Source organism: Nerophis lumbriciformis, linkage group LG32 (assembly GCF_033978685.3).
Source record: "Nerophis lumbriciformis linkage group LG32, RoL_Nlum_v2.1, whole genome shotgun sequence".
NCBI lineage: Eukaryota > Metazoa > Chordata > Actinopteri > Syngnathiformes > Syngnathidae > Nerophis > Nerophis lumbriciformis.
The window spans coordinates 25,677,403-25,697,323 of record NC_084579.2 but is presented as its reverse complement, the minus strand read 5'-3'; the positions used below and the strand labels follow the sequence as shown (position 1 = coordinate 25,697,323).

The 19,921-nt window shown below is 41.1% G+C and overlaps 1 protein-coding gene across 2 annotated transcripts in view; it reads left to right on the top strand.

The window, feature by feature from the left end:
* The first annotated feature begins 5,085 nt into the window (after nucleotides 1-5,085).
* The window catches only part of mmp17a (matrix metallopeptidase 17a), a 329,785-nt gene continuing 314,949 nt past the window's right edge, over nucleotides 5,086-19,921 (top strand). The window contains exons 1-2 of one of the 2 annotated variants that reach the window (XM_061926889.1): nucleotides 5,086-5,354; nucleotides 5,423-5,522. In XM_061926889.1, coding sequence (XP_061782873.1) covers nucleotides 5,439-5,522 — 84 coding nt within the window. In that variant the 5' untranslated portion in view covers nucleotides 5,086-5,354; nucleotides 5,423-5,438. Of the gene's footprint in view, nucleotides 5,523-19,921 lie in introns of both variants that reach the window. The other variant, XM_061926888.1, reaches the window with a different exon arrangement.

Sequence of the window (19,921 nt, the reverse complement as noted above, 5' to 3'; positions counted from 1 at the left end):
AGCTCCTTCTTCACCACAACGGATCGATACAGCGTCCGCATTACTGAAGACGATCCACTCTTCCCCCACTCGTGAACAAGACTCCGAGGTACTTGAACTCCTCCACTTGGGGCAAGATCTCCTCCCCAACCCGGAGATGGCACTCCACCCTTTTCCGGGAGAGAACCATGGACTCGGACTTGGAGGTGCTGATTCCCATCCCAGTCGCTTCACACTCGGCTGTGAACCGATCCAGCGAGACCTGAAGATCTTGGCCAGAGGAAGCCATCAGGACCACATCATCTGCAAATAGCAGAGACCTAATCCTGCAGCCACCAAACCAGATCCCCTCAACGCCCTGAATGCGCCTAGAAATTCTGTCCATAAAGGTTATGAGCAGAATCGGTGACAAAGGGCAGCCTTGGCGGAGTCCAACCCTCACTGGAAACGTGTCCGACTTACTGCCGGCAATGCGGACCAAGCTCTGGCACTGATTATACAGGGAGCGAACTGCCACAATAAGACAGTCCGTAACCCCATACTCTCTGAGCACTCCCCACAGGACTTCCCGGGGTACACGGTCGAATGCCTTCTCCAAGTCCACAAAGCACATGTAGACTGGTTGGGCAAACTCCCATGCACCCTCAAGGACCCTGCCGAGAGTATAGAGCTGGTCCACAGTTCCACGACCAGGACGAAAACCACACTGTTCCTCCTGAATCCGAGGTTCGACTATCCGGCGTAGCCTCCTCTCCAGTACACCTGAATAGACCTTACCGGGAAGGCTGAGGAGTGTGATCCCACGATAGTTGGAACACACCCTCCGGTTCCCCTTCTTAAAGAGAGGAACCACCACCCCGGTCTGCCAATCCAGAGGTACCGCCCCCGATGTCCACGCGATGTTGCAGAGTCTTGTCAACCAAGACATCCCCACAACATCCAGAGCCTTAAGGAACTCCGGGCGGGTCTCATCCACCCCCGGGGCCTTGCCACCGAGGAGCTTTTTAACTACCTCGGCAACCTCAGCCCCAGAAATAGGAGAGCCCACCACAGATTCCCCAGGCCCTGCTTCCTCATAGGAAGACGTGCTGGTAGGATTGAGGAGGTCTTCGAAGTATTCCCTTCACCGATCCACAACATCCGCAGTAGAGGTCAGCAGAGCACCATCCCCACCATACACGGTGTTGACACTGCACTGCTTCCCCTTCCTGAGGCGGCGGATGGTGGTCCAGAATTGCTTCGAAGCCGTCCGGAAGTCTTTTTCCATGGCCTCCCCGAACTCCTCCCATGTCCGAGTTTTTGCCTCCGCGACCGCTGAAGCCGCACACCACTTGGCCTGTCGGTACCTGTCTGCTGCCTCAGGAGTCCCATGAGCCAAAAGAACCCGATAGGACTCCTTCTTCAGCCTGACGGCATCCCTCACCGCCGGCGTCCACCAACGGGTTCTAGGATTACCGCCACGACAGGCACCAACTACCTTGCGGCCACAGCTCCAATCGGCCGCCTCGACAACAGAGGTACGGAACATCGTCCACTCGGACTCGATGTCCAGCACCTCCCTCGTGACATGTTCAAAGTTCTTCCGGAGGTGGGAATTGAAACTCTCTCTGACAGGAGACTCTGCCAGGCGTTCCCAGCAAACCCTCACAATGCGTTTGGGCCTGCCAGGTCTGTCCGGCATCCTCCCACACCATCGCAGCCAACTCACCACCAGGTGGTGATCGGTAGAAAGCTCCGCCCCTCTCTTCACCCGAGTGTCCAAAACATGAGACCGCAAATCCGATGACACAACTACAAAGTCGATCATGGAACTGCGGCCTAGGGTGTCCTGGTGCCAAGTGCACATATGGACACCCTTATGTTTGAACATGGTGTTTGTTATCGACAATCTGTGACGAGCACAAAAGTCCAATAACAGAACACCACTCGGGTTCAGATCCGGGCGAACATGAGCGTTGAAGTCCCCCAGTAGAACGAGGGAATCACCCGGGGGAGCACTCTCCAGTACTCCCTCGAGTGAATCCAAAAAGGGTGGGTACTCTGAGCTGCCGTTTGGCGCGTAAACGCAAACAACAGTCAGGACCCGTCCCCCCACCCGAAGGCGGAGGGAAGCTACCCTCTCGTCCACCGGGTTGAACTCCAACGTGCAGGCTTTGAGCCGAGGGGCAACAAGAATTGCCACCCCAGCCCGTCGCCTCTCACTGCCGGCAACGCCAGAGTGGAAGAGAGTCCAGCCCCTATCAAGAGAAGTGGTTCCAGAGCCCTTGCTGTGCGTCGAAGTGAGTCCGACTATATCTAGCCGGAACTTCTCCACCTCACGCACTAGCTCAGGCTCCTCCCCCCCCAGCGAAGTGACGTTCCACGTCCCAAGAGCCTGCTTATGTAGCCGAGGATCGGACCGCCAAGCGCCCTGCCCTCGGCTGCCGCCCAGCTCACACTGCACCCGACCTCTATGGCCCCTGCTATGGGTGGTGAGCCCATTGGAGGGGGGACCCACGTTGCCTCTTCGGGCTGTGCCCGGCCGGGCCCCATGGGGACAGGCCCGGCCACCAGGCGCTCGCCATCATGCCCCACCTCCGGGCCTGGCTCCAGAGGGGGGCCCCGGTGACCCGCGTCCGGGCGAGGGAAATCTGGGTCCTATGTTTGTGTTCTTCATTGAGGTCTTCGAGTTGCTCTTTGTCTGATCCCTCACCTAGGACCAGTTTGCCTTGTGTTGGATATATTTTGAAAAACGAATGAACTGATCGTACACGGTCCGTGTACCTTCCGTTCATTCTAATTCTGAAACGCAAATCAAAAAACTAAATTAGGGTCGTTTTTCGATTATTGTCATATATGGCAGATTTTAAAACAAACAAAAAGGGTTGGTTTTCATTAAAACATTGCCATCCATGGTTTGATTTCAAATTTTCATTTTATGGATTTTTATTTTTCCAGATAAACACAAAAATCGGATATACGTTCATTCAAAATGCAAAAATGCGTGTTTATCGGTGTGATGACAAATTGAACCGAAAGCAGTATTTTAGCTTTTCCTTTGCGTTTAGTGTGTTTTTAGCATAACGGTAACATCTTTGTTCAGCAGGAGTCCTATTGTCATTTTAAAAAAGTGTCATTAAATAGTTGTCCAACTTTTGTTTCAGAAATGAAAATTTAAAAAAATGGCTCGAAATTTGTTTTTTGATTTGCATTTAAGAATTGGAAATAGAATGAATGGAAGGTACACAGACCGTAAACGGTCCTTAAAGTGTGTTGGTAAATGTTTTTGTGGGGACACCTTGTGGTCAATTAAGATCATGATGCAGTACGTTGGAATAATGCGGACACAATTCTTACTGGATACATTCTAATACGCTTTTGCCTCAGAGAATTTGTATCTGTAAGTAATATGCAACTTTCAGAATTTGATACTTGTTTGTATTGAGAAATGTGATGTTTTAGACTGCAATATTGTTCAATTAAGGACACTTTTTTTGGGTATGTCTAGCTTGTGTGCTATCATGTGCTTAGCTGTTATGTAGCTGCTGGCTCTTAGTAGTCTATAGCCCTACCACGTGTACGTTTTGTAAACAAATTCACTAAAATACAAAAGAAAAGACTAACTTTGTATGCTTATTGGAGGACATGTAAATGCTAACTGGCTGTCCTGCTTTGCTAAAGTAAACACGCTGCAGGACTGCTTGTATCGGAGATCTTGCATGCAAGCTGATATCATCCGATACTTGTGTTTTTGATGACATTGATGGATATTGATTTGTGTATCCTTTTCTGTATTGTTAAAACGCTCATGTGCTACAAAGTTTTTTAGGCGATGGAAAATTCATGATAGTGATGTCAATATCGAATCACAAGGATATTGCACCACCTTATGGAATGTTAACAATGAAAACACAACAAAAATAAAAGTATCTATAAATTGAGTACATTGAAAGTATTCTGATTCATGTCTCATCTTATACCTACCAGTGATTGTTTTCTTCATGAAAAAAACTATAATAACTTCTTTTGAAGGGCTCTTTGATTGAATGGCTTCTTGAGATACGGCTCCCTTCAAAGGGCTATAAATATCATATCTGCAGTCAGGTATAAACATTTTGTTTCGTTTTGTAAACAAGAACACAACCCGAATCCTAACAAAAATCACTTTGTTTTTATGCATAATATTGCAAGTAGCAATTCAATGCTTTATAAACATTTAAATTGTATCACAGTAGTGCTAGAAATACATCAGTATGTTTTTGTTTACAAAAAATTCAATTCATGTTTTTTTTTGTAATTCAAACAATAAAAAAAAGAAATAAAAGCTTAATTGAGATATATGCTCTTAATGTTCAGATCTCACAGCGGTTCACATAAAGTAAGAAACATTACAAGTGCTAACAGGAAACTGAGTAGACTCCCTTCAGAGTAATAGCACCAGATGGAGTTGATTTTTGTAACATGTACACTGATTAAAACATGTCTATTTATCAACAACTTATTTATTTTTAGTTTTGTGTGATTCATATTGTATATCAAATTGATCTGATTGTGCTTCACTTGGTTGAATTATAAAGCCAGTTACCGTTACTCACTGCACAATTATCATCATCAGCTTAAATAATTGGTTTGTTTTATCTTGTCTGACTTAAAAATATAAATTATATATATATCCATCCATTTTCTACCGCTTGTCCTTTTCGGGGTCCCGGGGGGTGCTGGAGCCTATCTCAGCTGCATTCGGGCGGAAGGCGGGGTACATCCTGGACAAGTCGCCACCACATCGCAGGGCCAACACAGATAGACAGACAAAATTCACACTCACATTCACACACTAGGGCTAATTTAGTGTTGCCAATCAACCTATCCCCAGGTGCATGTCCTTAGAGGTGGGAGTAAGCCGGAGTACCCGGAGGGAACCCACACAGTCATGACATAAATAAAATACAATTATAAATAGTTCATATATAAAGTAACTGATTAATGATAACAACACTGGAAAAAATACAAATCATTAAAAATGCTATACGTTTACACGGAACGTCAAAAAAAAGGGGGGGCCACCGTGGCTTTATTTTGACAGTCCATCCCGGAAGTAGGCGACATAAACGCTAACCGTAGCTCTGTTTCAAGCTGCTCGTTCGTGGCAGAGTTACTTTGAGCAGAGCTGGAGACTCTCCAGTCATGAGTGGAGCTCATCTACGCGTCTTGTTGGATTTTTAAAACAAAACACTTTCTCTTTTGTTTTCTTTCTAGACACCATTACTTTGTTTAAAGTGCCTTGTCGACATAAACTGGGGTGATGTTCCCAACTCGCCGCGGCACCTGTTTTCATGTGTTTTGTGCGGCGTTCAAGAGTCAGCTGGACTATTTGGAATTTTGGAAACCACTAAAAGGCTCGTTGTGCGACCAGCCTGGTGTAAGGGCGTGATTTTTATTTCTTTTTTTTTTGTGTGTGGATCAGGATTATATCTGCGGAGATGCTTCTGCTGGTGCCTATTCTGTGGCTGCTGCCTCTGAGCGGAGCTGCTCCATCTGCAAACGAGCAAGAGGACACGGGGGTGGTAAGTTTACTATCATGGAGATCAACTTTCTCTCATCTTCTTCCTTTTTTTTATTTTTTTCCTTCAAAAAATCTCCTGATCTGAATGTTAACAGCCCACTGCAGTCCAATGATGCTCAGAGGCAGCAAAGCAGGACTATAACCTGCTTGTCCTGTGATTTATTCCAAATAAATACACAATAGAGAAGCAGCTGCATTTGATTAATACTAAATACATGTGAAGGGGATTTGTCCTGTCATGCATTTTCCTACAGCATCCTGTGCCCATAACAAGAGGAGATCACTGTCACAGGCATGGGAGATTATTACATCAAGCTTTTTTCTCACTCATGCAATTTGCAAAGAGAACTTCCCACTGAGGGTGCTTGGGAAAGGAAATGTCAAATGGTTTACTTATCCACGGTAAAAGCATATTGGATGTCTTCAAAGCACACACACACGCATGCAGGTGGGAAGAATTTCAAAAAGCAAAATTCCAAGTCGTCGTTGTAGCTACGTTTTCCCAAAGATACACTTCTCAAGGCCACGGAGATTTGACGGAGAAGCAAAATAGAAGATTTCCGTACGTCCCAACTTTTGTTAGGATTTGGTTTTCAATACAACTACAACTACCAACTATTTTATTATTTAATTCGTCATCGGCAATCTTAAAGAGACAAGTTCCCAGATCGGTAGCAGATATTTACCTTTTTTTGTAGGGATCTAGTGTTGTCCCGTACTGGTATACCAAAATTATTTCGATACTTTTCGGTACTTTTCGATACTTTTCTAAATAAAGGGGACCACAAAAAATTGCATTATTGGCTTTATTTTAACAAAAAAATCTTACGGTACATTAAACATATGTTTCTTATTGCAAGTTTGTCCTTAAATAAAATAGTGAACATACAAGACAACTTTTGTAGTAATTTATACTAATTTAATCTTTTTTGTAATAAGTAAACAAACAAAGGCTCCTAATTAGTCTGCTGACATATGCAGTAACATATTGTGTCATTTATCATTCTATTATTTTGTCAAAATTATTATGGACAAGTGGTAGAAATTGAATTATTAATCTACTTGTTAATTTACTGTTAATATCTGCTTACTATCTCTTTTAACACGTTCTACCTACACTTATGTTAAAATGTAATAATCATTTATTCTTCTGTTGTTTGATACTTTACATTAGTTTTGGATGATACCACAAATTTGGTAAGTCGTTACAGGATCATCAATTGGTCATTTTCAAAGTCCTCATTTGTCCAGGGACATATTTCCTGAGTTTATAAACATAATATACATAAAAAAAAAACGAAAGAAGATGTTGATATGGCAAAAAATATCGACGTAATCATAGTAGTATCGACGCAATACGATCCTGTACTTAGTATCACTACAGTGGATGTCAGGTATACATCCACCAATGGCGTTTCTTTACATGTTGACGCCGGTGAGCTACGGTGTGTAGTGAAGCATGTTTAGCTATTCCTCGTCCTGCAGGGATGATACTTGTAAGAAACTTACTTTATTTGTCGCCATGGAGGTGAGGATTAGTGATTTAAAAGTAGCTAAAACACTGTACACTGGGGCTGGACTTTAGCCGCTAGCTAGCTAGCCATGTCTTAAAGCACCTTTTCCGGTGGGCGTTTCAGTGTTATAACTTCACCTTTATCGTCAGTTTTTAAGCCAAAATGCGTCCATTATCCCTTTTCTGTCTACACACTGTGTCTGCTTGTAAGTAATCCGTGATTGTGCACTGCGGAACATGCTCGTCTGGGGGCGCAGGTGGGTGGCGGACCGGTACTTTTCAGAGGCGGTATCGTGCCGAATATGATTCATTAGTATCGTGGTACTATACTTATACCGATATACTGTACAACCCTATAGGGATCATATTATGATTTTTTGGGAACATATTATGATTTTTTTTCTATATTTAAGACACTTCCTTGTGGTCTACATAACATGTAATGAGAGTACTTTGGTCAAAATGCTGCATAGATTATGTTTTACGGACTGCTTTCTGACCGTCTCTTCAGGATGCGTCGTTTTGTGGGCAGTATTATTTACATGCCTCCACTTCAACTGCGTCTTCCCCCCCTTAGCCATGTTGTAGTTTTTAGAGCTTCTATAGCGAGTCTACTGACGGATTAAGGTTGACCTATACACTACTTTGTATTAGAAATGGCAAGAGTGGATGATGCTCGCGCAAAATTTCCACTATTGTATGGAAATATGGGTAAACGTCACCAATGGGTAAACGTCACCAATGGGTTGGGTAAACGTCACCAATGGGTAAACGTCACCAATGGGGCAAATTCCAAACGGATTGTTTACCGGATCGTTTTGCCTCTATGGCTTGATTTAAAATGTTCTTATGCAAATACAAAAAAAACTTTACAAATGGGTAAATCAAGTTGACTGATGAGCTGCAAAGCCCAGCCAATCTTTACAGCAGCTGTGTCCCAGTATTTACAGTGCATCCGGAACGTAGTCACAGCGCTTCACTTTTTCCACATTTTGTTATGTAACGGCCTTATTCCAAAATGGAGCAAATGCATTTTGTCTTCCAAATTCTACATAATGACGATGTGAAAAGTTCTTTTTTTTCCATATTTATTAAAATTAAAAATAAATAACATTGTACATAAGTACCGTATTTTTCGGAGTATAAGTCACACCGGAGTATAAGTCGCACCTGCCGAAAATGCATAATAAAGAAGGAAAAAAACATATATAAGTCGCACTGGAGCCCGGCCAAACTATGAAAAAAACTGTGACGTATAGTCCGAAATATACGGTACTCCCAGCCTTTGTTCAATACTTTGTTCATGCACCCTTGGCAGCAATTACAGCTTTAAGTATTTTTGAATATAATGCCACAAGCTTGGCACACCGATCTTTGGGCAGAGTTCCCCATTTCTCTTTGCAGCACCTTTCAAGCTCCATCAGGTACGTTTTCATCCAGGATGTCTCTGTACATTGCTGCATCCATCTTTCCCTCTCCCAGTTCCTGCCGCTGAACATCCCCACAGCATGATGCTGCCACCACCATGCTTCCTTGTAGGAATGGTGTTGGCCTGGCGATGAGCGATGCCTGGTTTTCTCCAAACATGATGCCTGGCATTCACGCCAAAGAGTTCAATATTTGTCTCTTAAGACCTGAGAATTTTGTTTCTCATGGTCTGAGAGTCTTTTGGTTGCTGTGGAAGTCTCTCTATGGTGGGTGGGTTCTCCTGAGATCCTTTGTGAGCCCGGTGTACAGGTTTGAGCCAGATTTTTATTGTCATACACAAGTCTTGTTTGCTTTTCAGTCCGGCGTGTCTCTGCTCTCTGGCTCTGTGCGTATGTCGCTCTGCTCCAACTCCCAACCTCGTGTCTTGTCCCGGCTGCTGCTAATAAGGGCGACAGGTGATTAGATAACAAGCCCCAGCTGGGCAATCTACTCACCTGCCGCTGTCTTCGAGGCCGGTCCTTACACACCCCGCTCTGCGGCAGGCCCGCAGGCCAAGCCCCCCTCCACAGTTGCGTTCTGGCAAACTTTTTACTAAGAAATGGCTTCCGTCTGGCTTGATTGGTGGTTTGATGCAAAGATAGTTGTCCTTCTGGGAGGTTCTCTTCTCTCCACAGAGGAATGCTGTCCCTCTGACGGAGTGACCATCGGGTTTTTGTTTAATTCCCTGACTGGACTTGGATGAAGGCTGTAACATGATTCTGTCTACTCTTCTGTTAAAATGTAGTTCGCACTTGTTCTTCTGAATGAAAATATACATTGACACTCATTCTTCTGTTGTTTCCATACATTACATTAGTTTTGGGTGATACTTCAAATTGGGGGTCTCAATACAATATCAAGTAGTTACAGGGGCAGCATTGGTCATGCCAATGTTCATACTTAAAATGTGTCATTCTTCATGCTGCAGTTCTTTATTATAATTATAATCCAACAAAAGCAGAAGTAACAATATAATTTATATTATTATTATATTGTTTTGTTTTTTATTTTATTAAAAACACAATTTATAATAGTCAAGTCAATAGTACAAAATAACACAAAAAAAAGAACTAAAATTGGTTCTAATTTCTTGAGTTTGTGAACAAAAACAACAATCAATCAATCAATGTTTATTTATATAGCCCTAAATCACAAGTGTCTCAAAGGGCTGCACAAGCCACACTGACAACAAACTATTTTTTTTAATAATAAAACATTGATTTAATCACTGTAGTATTGTCCATATACTGATCGATATTTGTATTGATCTGCCCACCCCTGTTCACATTCGACAGCTCGAGCTTAGCGGTTAGCTATGCTTTTTTGTATCCTCCTACAGTGTGTAGTGTAGCATGTTTAGCTACTCCTTGTCCTCTAGTCCTCCATTTATAATGATATTTGAAGAAACATAGTTTATTTGCCGCCATGGAGACGAGGATTAGTGATTTAGAAGCTGCACTGTGGAAGGACATTAGCCACTAGCTCACTAAGGAGAACACTACAGTGCATTGAGGACGCTTTCGTTGGCTCGCCACTGTCAAATTTGCGGTACACAGCTAAAATGCATTATCGCGATATTAGGATAGTATTAAAAGCTCTATCGTCAGACAAATTTATATCATTTGTATCCTATATTGTCTGTATCGTGCAACTCAAGTTTGCAGTGAGCTTTTCCAAACCAAACAAATGTAAGAAAATCACTAACAGCTAGCTTATGTTAATGGTAAGCACAGATTTAACCAATAAATGTCTAAAAGTTGGTGTTTGCCAGCGTGACTGGCATTCATGGCTGTCAATCAAGGCTGTCGTGCGCAAATATTCATGCCCTTTGAGCGTGCACATATGCAAATGGGATCTTCGAGAATGAAGCATTTAAAAACGGCGAGTAAAATCTCAGGTTTTCTAATCAATGCCATACTTTTGTTGTGTGTGTGTGTGTGTGTGCATTAGATAATCTATCTGCAACAAACAGCACATTTAACTGAAATTCAACTACATTTAGTCTTTTCATATTATTCTTATTTCCTTTGAGTTTTAAACTGAACTGTGAACATTGTCTGTCTATCTGTGTTGGCCCTGCGATGAGGTGGTGAATGCAGCTGGGATAGGCTCCAGCACCCCCGTGATCCTGAGAGGGACAAGCGGTAGAAAATGGTTGGATAGATTGATCAATTGCACCATACCATTGTTCTCTTCTCAACAGAGGAGCTTTGATGTTTTTATGTGATTTCAAACACCAATGGTGTGTTGCTGAAAGTTACACACATGAAGATGGTGGAGATTCACCCTGAAAGTCAAACAGTTGAAACTACAAATTCAAAGACATGAAAGTGTCACTTTTCCCCGCTTGTCCACTTCTCGTGGATGCATTTTTTAAATGTCACTGCAGGGAAGCTCTCATATTTTCTATTGTCAACCTCGCTTGTCTTCTAGCTGGTCTGAAGCTCATCTCAGTTGCAATATAAGTAGAATTATAAAAGAGATGAATGTATCTGTATAAAGTTATGTGCAGTGAGGTGAAAAACCATCTTTCTGCAATAAAAGCCGCTGATGTTTTCAACTTTTTTTTTTTGGTAGAAAACAATTTAGTAGAGGTCAAGCTATGCTACACAGTACACAAGTACAAAAACATCCTACATCTCAGCCTTGTGTTTTAAAGGGCATCGATGATGATTTTAATCTACATTCAAAACACACCTCCTTGTGGTCCAGATCAGAGATTCTCAAACTGTGGTCCAGGCTCCATCTAGTGGTACGCCAAAGAATAATTTAACTAAATATTCAAACACAGTGTTACTGTTCAAACTGTGTATAATGTTACAGTAGCCAATCATTAAACAGAGATTCACCCTGCCTTGTTTTCAATGAATATTTAGGCCTACAATGCTGCTGTATTTTAATGTTGGTCATTCTGGTGGTACTTGCAGAGACAAGTATTTTCTGAGGTGGGACTTGGTAAAAAAAAAAAAAAAAAGTTTGAGAACCACTAGTCCAGATAATGTGTGGGAGCCTCGCTTCGGTCAGTCTAATCCAGGACAGCTATGGCTTGTAGTTTACAACCATCAACCTGTGAATGTGTAGTTTTCTATGAAGCACTTTGCGTGTCGAGAAAAGCGCTATATAAACCTATTTCGTTATTAATATTGTTGGATATGCTTTAATGTACATGTTGTGTACATTGTGCTCCCCAGTCACTTCTATTACCCATTTTTTGAGTCTGTCTGCAAGATGTTCGTTGGAGGCGTTCCCAGATTGCAAACGCAACCACGCCCCACCCTTTCCAAAAGTATCATAATTTATCTTTTGAAAATGTACACTCTTTAAATAGTCCAAAGTAAACTTCATAAATAATATATCGATTCACCCGGTCACAACATTAGGTACACTTGAACACTACGATCTTTTCAGACTCTGCATGTAAAACACTGTTTTTAGCAGCATTTATGTCACCTCAGTGTAATTAAGCGCATGCCATGATTTTACGAAAATAATAATGCATTTTTGGTTCCTCATAGACTTAAAGCAACTGAGAGCTTTACTTAAAGGAGTCATATTATGATTTATTTTTCTAAACTTAAAACACTTCCTTGTGGTCTACATGAGAGGTCTTTGACAAAGGGTCTGCAGAGATATTTGTTTGATATTTTTAGTAATATTAATATTTTTTCAAATATCTAAAGGCCTACTGAAATGCGATTTTCTTATTTAAACGGGGATAGCAGGTCCATTCTATGTGTCATACTTGATCATTTCGCGATATTGCCATATTTTTGCTGAAAGGATTTAGTAGAGAACATTGACGATAAAGTTTGCAACTTTTGGTCGCTGATAAAAAAGCCTTGCCTGTAACGGAAGTAGCAGACGATATGCGCATGACGTCACAGGTTGTGGAGCTCCTCACATCCGCACATTGTTTACAATCATGGCCACCAGCAGCGAGAGCGATTCGGACCGAGAAAGCGACGATTTCCCCATTAATTTGAGCGAGGATGAAAGATTTGTGGATGAGGAAAGTGAGAGGGAAGGACTAGAGGGCAGTGGGAGCGATTCAGATAGGGAAGATGCTGTGAGAGGCGGGTGGGACCTGATATTCAGCTGGGAATGACTAAAACAGTAAATAAACACAAGACATATATATACTCTATTAGCCACAACACAACCAGGCTTATATTTAATATGCCACAAATTAATCCCGCATAACAAACACCTCCCCCCTCCCGTCCATATAACCCGCCAATACAACTCAAACACCTGCACAACACACTCAATCCCACAGCCCAAAGTACCGTTCACCTCCCCAAAGTTCATACAGCACATATATTTTCCCAAAGTCTTCAAAGTTGCGTACGTGACATGCACATAGCGGCACGCACGTACGGGCAAGCGATCAAATGTTTGGAAGCCGCAGCTGCATGCGTACTCACGGTACCGCGTCTGCGCATCCAACTCAAAGTCCTCCTGGTAAGAGTCTCTGTTGTCCCAGTTCTCCACAGGCCAATGGTAAAGCTTGACTGTCATCTTCCGGGAATGTAAACAATGAAGCACCGGCTGTGTTATCCAGCACAACAGTCAGGGGGTGCATTCTACGGTGGGGGTGCGTTATCCGGCACAACACCTGCCGCAATACACCGCTTCCCACCTACAGCTTTCTTCTTTGCTGTCTCCATTGTTCATTGAACAAATGGCAAAAGATTCACCAACACAGATGTCCAAAATACTGTGGAATTTTGCGATGAAAACAGACGACTTAATAGCTGGCCACCATGCTGTCCCAAAATGTCCTCTACAATCCGTGACGTCACGCGCAGGCGTCATCATACCGAGACGTTTTCAGCAGGATATTTCGCGCAAAATTTAAAATTGCACTTTAGTAAGCTAACCCGGTCGTATTGGCATGTGTTGTAATGTTAAGATTTCATCATTGATATATTAACTATCAGACTGCGTGGTCGGTAGTAGTGGGTTTCAGTAGGCCTTTAACCATGCAATTTTACCACAAATACATATGCCTATAAACACATGTGAACATTGAGCCAATGTGTGGCTCAATGTAGTTTAATGAGAATAAATAATAACATATATCATAAATATATTGTTATATTCATGTCAGTAATTAAGATACTGTAGCTAGCGATTAGCTCTCTAGTTTTCAGCTACAGATTAGCGCTCTAGTTGTCAGCTGGCGTGTAACTAAAGTCTCAAATTCTAATCGGCTCATTTGGAGCAGGTTTGGGAGAAGGCATCCATCCATCCATCCATCTTCTTCCGCTTTGGGAGAAGGCAAGATTGTTTTAATAAAATAAATAATATTTTTTTTTGTGTATTCGGATCCCCATAAGTCCCAAAGATTTGAAATCAAACCATAAAACCATGGCGGAGATATTATTAAAACAAAATGGGAGAAGGCAAGATTGTTTTAATAATATCTCCGCCATGGCTTTATGGGATCTGAATACACAAAAAAATCTACAAACAGGTAAAAAAGTTGGTTTTGCATAATAGGACCCCTTTAAAGGGGAACTGCCCTTTTTTTTCTTAAATTTAGAAAAGTAGAGGTGCTGCAAGTCGGCCAGCTGCTGAGGTAGTGACCTTACAATTTTTATGTAAGACAAGCACACATGTTTTTTCAGTTTTTTTTATGCATTCTATATAGTAAATAAATACGAACAAAAGTCTGCTTACAGTGGAGCCAATAGGAGTCGTTTTATTCCAGTGCCAATGAAGCGCTTAAAACACATCCATTGGGGGTTTAATCACTAAAATGAGCGCGGCCAATGCTGCTGCTCACTGCTCCCCTCACCTCCCAGCGGGTGAAACAAGGGGATGGGTCAAATGCAGACGGTAATTTCACCACACCTAGTATGTGTGACTATCAGTGGTACTTTAACTTTACAAACAGTTTGAAAAAGAACATCCTTTTTTTTTTACTTACCAGTTTAACAGCAACAATATGATCCATGTCTTTAAACATTACATTGTTGTTGTTGGAGTTTTTTGCCTCATTTGAAACACACAGGTATGACGTCATATCCTTTTTTCTGCTTTGCGGCTTAATTGGCACGATGGTCAAGCAGCTTGAGCGTTTCATTATAACAAGTGAGAGTGAGTGTAAGGTTTGAGCACCGCTGCTGCCCACTGCTCCCCTCACCTCCCAGGGGGTGAACAAGGAGATGGGTCAAATGCAGAGGACACATTTCACCACACCTGGTGTGTGTGACAATCATTGGTACTTTAACTTTAACTTTAACAGGCACATTCATAATGACATGTAACATGTATGTATTTTGGTCTTTTTAAGCAGGGCATTCATTTCAGAAACACATTACAAGGTTCACTTTTTAAAATCACTGACCACTACTCACTGCAGACTTCATGAGAGCCAACAAACATAATAAAACATCACTTACTGTGCAATGTCTGCTGTCACTAGGATGCCAACTGTTAGGATGTTCTTATATTCCTGTTTAAATAAAGAATGACTCATTATCCTCGTGAAGAAAAAAGTGGGGTGGAACCAAGTGTCTTTTCGTGTCTTTTTTGCGTCATCACCGAGTGTAAATTGGCTGTCAAAGTTAACCAACTTGTCGGAGTATGTTCTCATCCTTCTACTATCAAGGTGAGAGACATTATCCATAATTTAGAATAAACTTTCACAAGCTCCGAGGTGAGAAAGCTGCTCACCAGTTAAATATGTCAACGTAGTAGGATTACGACGCCGCTAAAAATAGTTTGTCTGCTAATACTTGGTTAAAATTCAGGTTTACGAAATGTTAGTATTGTTGGCGGTTTTATTTATTTAGAAGACCCCCATTGACTCTATTGTAAGCAGACTTTTATTTACGTTTATTAATTAGTTATATTGCTTTAAAAAAAGAAAAACATGTGTTCTTGTCTCTCGTAAAGATTTCGAATTATAGGCAAAAATTCCCAAAAACTGCAGTTCTACTTTCAAGCTGAGAAAGGAAATACAGCGACTCATACACAAATTCCGAGGTGTAGAACCACTTTAAAGCCTTTCCCGACAGTTTTGGTCAAATTCCTATTCGTATGACCACAGGGGCTTGTGACTTCAGGAGGTACGAGCCAGCGTTTCAGTCCCCCACTTAATTTCTTTCCCTGGCATGTTTATTTGGCAACTGCATCTCTCAACATTCGCCCGCAACTGCAATTTCAAGTTCATTAGTGATAGGGAACATAATTTTACAGAGACAGAAACAATCAGTGCGAGCAGCTCGGCTGATGATTAGTTGGTCACATGTTGTCTTTGTGGTGCACAAAGGGGGGCCTTAAGGACATTGTCACAGGACGATATGATCAGATCACATTAATACAACACCCAAGAATATTAAATCCACTTAATCACAAATATGATTGTATCCTTACTTATTTATTATGTGTTTGCACTCCCACGCTGTGATATTGTGTACACTGCGCGTATCCATAACAACCTCACGCTGGGCATTGAATCCAGAACACATCAGCTGTATTATTGCTCTGCTGCTATCCACTGTGATATACTGCGTCAATGTGCAGTTTCAGCTCTTGAATCATAACATCTCAAACACAATAAGCTCTTTGTTCTTTTTATTAGCCTTTTATTAACCACTGATGTATACAATAACTGACAAGCTATAACATTAGACTTTTTGGCAAGTTCTGTGCTAATGTCCTCTCGACAATTGCTGTCTGGAATCATCATGGCACCGCGATATGTGTTTGCAATCTCTCATCGGGAGTCTCTTTGTTTAAACGCTCACCGTGGCAACTCTGTGTTCAATTATTCCATGTCATATTTCAGTCTGGGGGGAGGAAGGAAAAATGACCCCATTTTCTTTTGCCAGTCCTAAGCATTCTCACCAAACACCTTTCGTTTTCTACATTATAACTTCATAATGAGAGACTGTTAGCTTTTCACGAGAGGAATGAATGTCAGCCAACGTTTAGTTTTGGACTGTGTAGTCAAAGTAAACAGTCTCATTTCAAGGAAAATTAACTTGACAGTAGATTCAGTAAATAGGACTTTAGCAGGCCAGGATCATACAGACAATTACAAGAACCATTTCACTGATTCTGGACCATTTGCTTAATGTAACTGTCTCATAACCAGTCCTTCCAGGAATTTGCGATCGCGGCCTTGCAGCTTTATCCAAAGCCCGCACTTTTCTCTGAGCATTTGTTACTTTTGGAGACAAAGCAGATACAGCGATGTTTAACAATATACAGTCGTGGTCAAAAGTTTACATACACTTGTAAAGAACATAATGTCATGGCTGTCTTGAGTTTCCAATCATTTCTACAACTCTTATTTTTTCTGACATCACATGGACGATAAGACCTTCTGGAGGAAAGTTCTGTGGTCAGTTGAAACAAAAATTGAGCTGTTTGGCCACAATACCCATCAATATGTCTGGAGGAGAAAAGGTGAGGCCTTTAATCCCAGGAACACCATACATACCGTCAAGTATGGCGGTGGTAGTATTATGCTCTGGGCCTGTTTTGCTGCCAATGGAACTGGTGCTTTACAGAGAGTAAATGGGACAATGAAAAAGGAGGATTACCTCCAAATTCTTCAGGACAACCTAAAACCATCAGCCCGAAGGTTGGGTCTTGGGCGCATTTGGGTGTTCCAAAAGGACAATGACCCCAAACAAATGTCAAAAGTGGTAAAGGAATGGCTAAATCAGGCTAGAATTAAGGTTTTAGAATGGCCTTCCCAAGTCCTGACTTAAACATGTGGACAATGCTGAAGAAACAAGTCCATGTCAGAAAACCAACAAATGTAGCTGAACTGCACCAATTTTGTCAAGAGGAGTGATCAAAAGTTCAACCAGAAGCTTGTGGATGGCTACCAAAAGCGCCTTATTGCAGTGAAACTTGCCAAGGGACATGTAGCCAAATATTAACGTTGCTGTATGTATACTTTTGACCCAGCAGATTTTGTCATATTTTCAGTAGACCCATAATAAAAGAACCAAACTTCATGAATGTTTTTTGTGACAAACAAGTATGTGCTACAATCACTCTATCACCAAAAAATAAGAGTTGTACAAATTATTGGAAACTCAAGACAGCCATGACATTATATTCTTTACATGTGTATGTAAACTTTTGATCACGACTGTATCAACTATCCCTTGTTCAAACGGCACAACTGTCGTCATCCCTCATAGCTTAGACGTACTTCCGGTTCCTGTCTATGGCGTAAGCCTTCGAGGTAAAGTAGTATATAAACATTTACTTCCTGGTTAACATGTATTTATATATGTATTTAACCTTTATTTATCCAGGTTAAGGAAATTAAGAGAATATTTAATCTGCAATGTTGACCTAGTAAAGAGGCAACATTTTTACAACTGAGATGTTGAAGTGTGATGATAATATGGCATCGTCTCTCGTTTACCAACTGAAATTACCGCCATAGATCACTCGCAACATTTTACGAATGGGGGAGAAAGAAGAAAATATTGGAGACACATCATGTCTTTACATCTCGGGGGGTCCACAAATGTAACATTTATTCATAGGAGACAAAGTTGGACTTATTTGTGCGTGGCTAAGTATTTGACTGACATAACGAGTACCGTGCTGTTGTGATCATGGTGCTAATGAGAGAAAGGATAAGTTGGTTTGCAGTTGATTTCCTCCTACAAATATCAGTCTGTCATCTACAATTCATGTCTGCAGTTGTTTTTATGATGTGAAGTTCATATTTTGTCTCATTATTTAGCTATCGATGTCCCTGTTGTTCAGCAATGTTTGCTTGCGACATCAAGATTCAGTATATGCTGCTGCGCTAACGAGAGATGTATTCATCTAGTTTATTAATACTAATAAGGATAATTTCTTGTTTTACTAACAAATAGCACCAATGATCCATCCATTCATCCGTGTTGAATAAAGCACAACAACAAGACAAATAATGGACCAACAATCCCAATATTTATTACTAGGACTTAACATGGTGTTAGTTTATTTGCACAAGCAGGTCTTTGTAGTTACATTTAGGCATAACAACCACAAAATAACACAAACTAATGCAATGTCTTGTCCTTTCTTTATGTTTAGTTCTGCTCTCAAACACTAGTAATATAAAAGAGAATAAACTCGATTTCATAACAGAAAGTTTCTCAAACAAATCAAATGTTCAAACAAACATTTTACAAAGTGATCGCTGCAGACACAAGCATGGTCTGATTGTATTCCACAAGATGATGAAAGTGATATTTTCAAGAGCCATTTCCTTCCTCGCACTTTCCTGACTTAATTACCTTTATGAACCACTTCTTTCGGGACTCTATGAAAGCTCTTTCCTATCCCTCTATTTGAATGATTGGAACACCCAAGAACAGAACAGCAATATGGCATTTTCTGCTCAAACCTTACACTCACTCTCACTTGTTATAATGAAACGCTCAAGCTGCTTGACCATCGTGCCAATTAAGCCGCAAAGCAGAAAAAAGGATATGACATCATATGCAACCCAGCTATAGAGCGATCGCTTTGTACTAGAGGTGGAAATCTTTGGGCACTTCACAATTATGATTCAGGAGCTACGATTCGATTAAAAATCGATTATTGATGCATTTTTAATTTATGTATATTGTTGCAGTTTAAAAAAAAAAATTGTTTCACTAAATAAGTGTTTATCAATTGCAACTTTTAAAAACAGTGCATTTGTAATAATAATATATATATAATAATAAATTAATCACTCCATCGCATTTATCAAATTAATGGAAATGTGTACAAAACTGGAAAATGAGTGCCCTAAAATAAAGGAGCTGTTCGGATCTCTCAGTGAGGTGGCTCGCTGCAGTCAGACAAATTTTAGAACTGTCTGCATTACTTAATTTACAATAAATGAAACGATTATCGATTATTGACATTTAGTAATCGATTTTACAATCATCCATGTCCAAATTGCGATGCATCTAAAAATCGATTATTTCCCCCACCTCTGCTTGGTACTAAAATAGCACAGCCTGTAGGTTCAAATGTACACAATTGAATTGTTAGTAACTCAGACAGCAATGTGTTTATTTAAAGTTTAAAATCGGAATATGACATTTCCTAATGGGGTAATATCTCTTGTATTCGTGTTAGCATTTAGGATAGCTAATGAGCTAGGGCTAGCTTGCTTCTCCAATGAATGAGCGGTATCACTGGTCCGTAAGTTTATCAAAGTATTATCAATCACGGTTTTACGATAATTGTAATTTTAAACATTAATACTTACCTGTCGAAAGTTGTACCGCGGCTTATCATTATACCGTTTATCGTTATATCCCTCCCTCACTGCCAACAATGCTAGCCTACTTACCTGTGTGCTTCAAATGAGCCGAAAAAAACCCAACAACAACAATGTAATGTTGAAAGACATGGATGATATTGTTGCTGTGTTGCTGTTAGACTGGTAAGTT